The 6,662-nt window shown below is 32.8% G+C and overlaps 1 protein-coding gene across 1 annotated transcript; it reads left to right on the forward strand.

Annotated features, from left to right (window-relative positions):
• Nucleotides 1-779: 779 nt before the first annotated feature.
• On the forward strand, nt 780-3,016 carry LOC145561895 (uncharacterized). Its single transcript, XM_081622022.1, has 2 exons — nt 780-1,485; nt 2,731-3,016. The coding sequence occupies exons 1-2, from the start codon at nt 868-870 to the stop codon at nt 2,806-2,808; spliced, it is 696 nt and encodes a 231-aa protein (XP_081478148.1). The 5' UTR covers nt 780-867; the 3' UTR covers nt 2,809-3,016.
• The last annotated feature ends 3,646 nt before the right edge of the window (nt 3,017-6,662 follow it).

Here is a 6,662-nt window from a genome sequence, read left to right on the forward strand (position 1 = left end):
AACTCTTGATACTTTGACCTGGAAAAGAAGCAAGTCCGCCGAATTCCAGGCAAATAATAGACGCGGCGACGTCCATTTCAGTCTTCCCCCCTCCGCCACACAACAAATATTGTACAATAAAGACCTCACTATCCTTATTCGAGTATTATCTGTTTATCACATGCATCTCAACCACATTTAACTAGCCTATGATTCATTATGTCATATGGATGAGTGAAAAAAAAAAAAAAAGAAAAAAAAAATGTATTTGGAATTGTAATTAGAGTTCTAGTTCCGAATTATTGTATTGAATTGGGAACTTGTTATAACTATTTTGATTTCGGTTCTCATTTGTTTGAAATTGGACCGGTTGAAACTAGAAACCGTTTTGATCAAGCACATTAAGTTCCAATTCCAATTGCTCTATTTGTCTCTTAATGTCACTTTACTTTTTAGATTGTTTCTTTTAAATTTACTCTATATTATAGACTGCAAAGGATTGTAATCTGGAGATACCGAGATAGCAATACTTCTCTCATAAATTAACTCTCTTCAATCAAAAATCAAAAACCAACATCACCTCAATGGGATGATATAAAAAAAAAAAAGAGGAAGTATATCCGTTTTATTAGCTCTAATAATAAAATTAAAGCCCTAATCACACACTCCGACCACTTTGGTAACCGACACTATCACAGCCTATATTCTCTTGTTTCTTTCTTTCTCACGCGTGGGCCCTCATTCCTTCCATCTCTACTTTCCTCATTTTTAATTTAGTTTAAAAAATCATACTCCTCTTTACTTCCCAAAGCAAACGGCTATTTATTCTCTCTTCTCCTTCCACCTTTTTCACCACTCTCTCTCCTCTCTCTTTCAAAACAATCAACAATGGCTCTCATTAAAAACATCTCCTCCCTCGCATTACTATTATTGATTGTATCTCACGCCACCGCCCAATCTCCCGCCTCTTCCCCCACTAAATCCCCGGCTCCAGCCGCCGATGCCCCCACCAAAGCCGCCGATTCACCTACACTGGCTGCTCCAGCTCCTTCCAAGCCTAAATCACCGGCTCCGGAAAAAGCTCCAGCTGCAGCTCCCGTAATCTCGGAAACTCCAGCCGAAGCTCCATCTCCAGCCGCTAAAACCCCAGTAAAAGCCCCGGCTAAAGCGCCAGCCAAAGCACCGGCTAAAGCGCCAGCCAAGGCACCGGCTAAAGCTCCTGAGAGTTCGCCGCCAGCTCCACCACCAGAGGCTCCGGCGCCGGTTCCAGAGGCGGCTCCACCATCTACTGTGGAAGCTCCGGCTCCGGCACCCGAGAAGCATCACGCTCCACCTCCGTACCACTGTAAATTCAAGAACAAGAAGCATTGTAAGAAGCATCACGCCGCAACACCGGCTCCGGCTCCAGCTGAGCTTCTAAGCCCACCTGCGCCGCCAACTGAGGCTCCTGGACCTAACGGTGGCTTTGATGATTACGGTCCTGCTCCTTCCGAGGATGATACTTCGGTAAGCACACTACTCCACTACTACTTACTCACCATTGACTTTTCTTTTGTTTTTAGTTGTGGTTTTTATTAACTTCGTATTTATTTATCATTGAGTATGAATTAATCACTTATATGAAAACTAATTAAATTGGAAAATTTATTATGAACTTGCTAATGATCACAATTTCAATGAATTAAATGTACCATAATTTTAAACAACTTTTTCCGTACTTTCTAAAACTAATGTCAATTATAGGTGGTTGCGTGACTATCGAATAGATAGGAATCATTAGTGTACCCGAGACCATTCATGCAATGCCACAATGGGAATAATGGTGGAGAAAGCTGGTGTCCAATTTATGGGAAAAAGCTTATAAAGCTAATTTTCACCACTCACTTATTCAATAAAAGAGAAAAATAAATAAGTTGTTAAAATTATCTTCAAACTTTCATATCCTTACATGTGTAAAGAAAGATGCCCCAATATAAAATGTCCATTATATAAAATGTTATTCACACATTCACAATTGTGCGCCACAAAAATTAACTGGATAAATAGGTAATAATCATTTTATACATGTGAAATTATTTTTATTTTTATTAAATGATGGTTAAAAAAATGAATAATAAAATTATGCAACCATTTTAATAAAAATGTCAATTTGACCTTGCTTCACTGTTGAATTATAAAGTTGTCTATGTGAGTAATAGTCAGTAGACTATTAGCATGTCAAGTATATAGCCGTTAGAACTGAACCACTACATACATTCAATACTTCAATTCATACTTCTGTTTGTGGTCTGAAAAATCGTGTAATTATCACATCAAATCATTCATTAACGAGCTTGAATGATTTGTAGCTGAAAATTTTATTAGAGTATCAAGTATGTTTAGGGTTTTGAGTTTTCCTATTAGATCAATTTTGATAGTTAGGTTCAATAACGAATATTGAGTTGAGCTCAACTTGGACAATGTACTAATTATAAAAGAACATTGATTGTGTGGAGTATCCGTGTGTTGTGTGCTGTTGTACACTCACAATATGACAATAGCAAATTGATGATTTCCAAACCTAATAATTCAATGTGAAATCTGAAATGCTAGAGTACAAGTTAAACTTATGTACAAATCCCTAAAATGTTGTGTTGGAATGAAAAAAAGTCAATGAATACACCAAATTAATTACTGATTTTGTCAAACAAGTGGTTAATTCTTTAATTTATTAATTAGTTACTAATGTTGTTTTAAATCCAAAATTGGCAGAGTGGAGAGAAGATCACATGGGCAACTAAATTGGTGGTCAGCTTAGCATTCGGATGCGCTGCTGTGCTTCTTTTTTAAAGTTTCTAAATATAGATTAGTTTCTTCTTTCTCTCACTCCATCTCTTCTTTATTTTTTGGTGTTGATGAATTTTTTATTCATTTACTAGCTCATGTCCAACTAATATCACGGGATCATAATTAGACAAATTGAGCTATATACATTGATTGTACTATTATTTTATTTATTATTGAGCTTATATTATACAATTCCATTCTATTCTATTTATTCAGATCTACCTAATCCCCATGTTGTCAATTTTGTTCATTTCTCAAAGGATGGTTCTGGAATTCAATTGTCTGCTTTTTTTTTTTTTTTTTTTTTTTTTTTCAGATGTCGTAAATTTTTCCAAAGTTGTTTCACGGATTATTTAAATATAGCCCGATCCAAAGTTAACTATCACATTTTGATACTGCGATTTATGACCTATCTATTAACTCTTAAACAAAAATTGGCAGTAATTAAGTATATCATTAAGCTAAGGACATCAACTACGTAACATTTTGTTTGAATAGAAAGAAATAGAAGGAAAAGAAGAGAAGAGAAAGGGAGGGGGACAAGTTCTCTTTAAGGATTGGGGGAAGGAAGGGAAAGGAGAGAGAGGAATCCATTTTCCCTCTCTCTTTAATAAGCATAATCCTTTCAAAATTGTAGAGATTTGAAGGGAAATTGAAGCTCACTTCCCCCTCCCTTTCTTTCCCCTTCCCTTCCTCGGCTCCTTTTCCCCTCCTCTTTCTTTCCTTCATTTTTTGCTATCCAAACAAAGCGTCAGTACAACTGTAACTAGAAAAATCTAATGAACGCATGTGCCGCTTCATTAGACTCCATAAACATGTGACAAAAGAAAACAATATCAAAGCAATTAAACAAAGTTAGAACATCTTTGATGGTGATATTTAAAATTTTTTGTCATTTTACTTTAGTCTTGTTCACAACTTCCATGCAACAACTAAAGATACCATGTCGAATTGGGTTCTCACGTTAAGCCCATTATCGATAACCTTAGCTCCAGCCACACACTCACATTTTAGCAGTAGTTAATGGCTGAGGTCGACCTCAGCCAACACTAGGCACTAGCTGAGGTCACTGTTAAAATTGAACATTTACTGTAATTAAAATGAACATTTTCTAACTGAATCTATTTTACAATAATTTTGTATTTTTCAATAATTAAATGTTCATTTTCATGCAACATAATGTTCATTCTTATAAATAAAATAAATGTTCATTTTCATGCCGTATGATGTTTATTCTTATAAAAATAAATGTTCATTTTATTTTTTAATTAATACGAAATACAAAGTTTTGTATTTGTTCAGTTGTATAAAATATTCGTTTTTATAATAAAGGATGTTCAACGAACATTTGCATTAATAATGTTAGACATTAGCATTTTGTTCATTATTAAAAAAAACATATTGTTGATTTATTTAATTGGTATTAAATTATATAGCTCAATTGTATGATATCCATTCAAGAGAATTGAACAAATCAAAGTATTTAACTTGAAACTTTAAAAAATATTGATGAATAAACAATAACATCACAAGATTCACAGGTCAATTTATTTTTATTTACAATTGAAACATTCAGTTATATAATATTAAATGTACATTTTTTTTTCAGTTTCATAGTCTCTTTATTTTACTTTTATATTATAAATGTTCATTTTTATATAATGCAATGTTCAGAAATAAATGTTCATTTTTTTTTCTAGTAAATGTTCATTTTTTTTCTAGTAGATGTTTATTTTATTATTATGTTTTGCAAAATGCACATTTAGTAGATACTATCCAAACTGTCATATTAACCTTTGTTAGTTAAAATGTTGGGTGGTGATACACAATATTTGTAAAGGTTGTTATATACAACCAGACACAATATATATATATATATATATATATATATATATATATATATATATATATATATATATATATATATATATGCTTATTTTGATGATTAAAGGATGATTATTGCTTATTTAATCATCAAATGAGCAAAAATTAACCCTGAATGCATCTTATTTACATAGAATTTTCATCTTGCAAAAATTAATCATGTTATGGGTATACATGAATTTTCACAATTTTTTTCAATTATACGTCTTTCTATTCAGTGGCTCTTTATGAAAAAAAAAAATCTCTTTCAAATTATGCTCCTTTTCATCATTTTGTATAGATTAACACTTCTTTCGTTCATTTGTTGTTGCAACATTTTGATCTTAAGCTTGCTAACACATAATTTATGCATTGAGAGATTTGAGGCTAATCCAACAAATTACATAACAGGGTTTTTTTTTTTGCTTTTTTTTTTTCAAATATCTAATTTGTATAAATGAAAGATCAAAATTGGCTGAATTTTACATTACAGAATATAGTGCTTCAAAGCCTTCAATAATAATGAATGTAGGAAGTGCTGCGTATGTATATGGATCACTTGAAAATTCAGCCCAGATTACTATGCAAGTTATATGGGCCTATCTGCACTAAATTTCTAGCAAAGCCCTGGGCCGAATGGAAAAAAAAAGAAAAGAAAATCCTAGCCCATAAAATGAACGAAAGTGACCTGAATTGTAAAGGTAAGAATGTTTAGATTACACTATCACGGAGAAAACTTTATTCGAATATCCTAGGTCCGTGATAAATGATTATATTCATGATTTGGAATTAGACAATGACGTCTTAACGTGTAAATGTATGCAATCCGTGAGTCCGTGATCAAATATTGCGGAGTACCTCTTATTACATCTACGGAGTGTTAGATTTCGGGAAAACTTCTCAACCTATAGTATATAGTCATGTACTCCATTGATCAATATATATTGCGTTTATAAGACTAGTTTTAATCAAAAAACTTAGGGCATGTTCTCTTTAAATTAATTTCAGTTCAATTTAGCTCCAATAAGTTCAGTTCAGTTTAGTCAATCAGAACAGACCCTAAAGATACAAAATATATTCAAAATCTACGACAAATATTATCTTAATACTTCGTATAATATCTATCACGCCCCTACACTTTTTTTTTATTTATTGTTTAATAAAACACCCCCGCATCTATAACGCGAGGAGTTCTTATACTAAGACTAGATCTGTAATCCAAAAATAAGTCTTATGAAAGATCTTTTGTGAAAATGTCTGTAAATTGATATATAGTGGGAACATATTGCATGTAAAACCCAAACATGACCCAAATCAACTGTTTCTAAATATTCGATTGTTTCTATCTATAAAATATTTATAACCCAATCAATTTGTCTTTTATTAACTCCACTCAATCTAAAATTAACAAAGTAAAAACTATGTAAGGGACAAACTTTAGAGACCAAGAAAGTAACAAGAACGAAGTATTATAAAGCGTAATCTACTGCTCTGTATCTTGCTGACTTGTTTATCTACAAGAATAATAAAGTGATACTCCAATGTACAATCTTCAACTAAAGACAAGATCCATCTCAAAACTACATCAACAACTACATCTTTGCAGATGATGTTAACAATCGAATAAAGTTTCTCAACCACATCGATTCTATCCATTTTGCTCGAAATTGATGATTCAACAAATATCTTCCTAGCTATGATACTTTATCAACAAGTTTCAAAATATCTAACTATACTATATATCTACGTCAACATTCCTGTGGGCTGTGGTTTGTACATTATTCCATGATTAGGAAAAGGACATTCCTTAACATATTTGAGCAACTTGTTGCACCAAGTAAATTCACTATAATTAAGAAACCATTACAGATTAGAATAGAGTTGTCAATTCAGGTAAATGGGTCGGGTTTGTGTGGGTCGGGTCATCTCGGGTCGGGTCAATATGGGTTAATGTCAAGACCTATGTGGGTCGGGTTTGGGTTGGGTCATGCTTG

The sequence above is a fragment of the Chenopodium album genome, chromosome 10 (genome assembly GCF_948465745.1).
Source record: "Chenopodium album chromosome 10, dcCheAlbu1.1, whole genome shotgun sequence".
In the NCBI taxonomy this organism is placed as follows: Eukaryota; Viridiplantae; Streptophyta; class Magnoliopsida; order Caryophyllales; family Amaranthaceae; genus Chenopodium; species Chenopodium album.

What these genes read in the sequence shown, in the direction of transcription:
- LOC145561895 (XM_081622022.1), top strand. Translation starts at nt 868, where the DNA reads ATGGCTCTCATTAAAAACATCTCCTCCCTCGCATTACTATTATTGATT. An exon ending in CTTCCGAGGATGATACTTCG is followed by an intron (nt 1,486 to 2,730) that starts GTAAGCACACTA and finishes CAAAATTGGCAG; the next exon opens with AGTGGAGAGAAGATCACATG.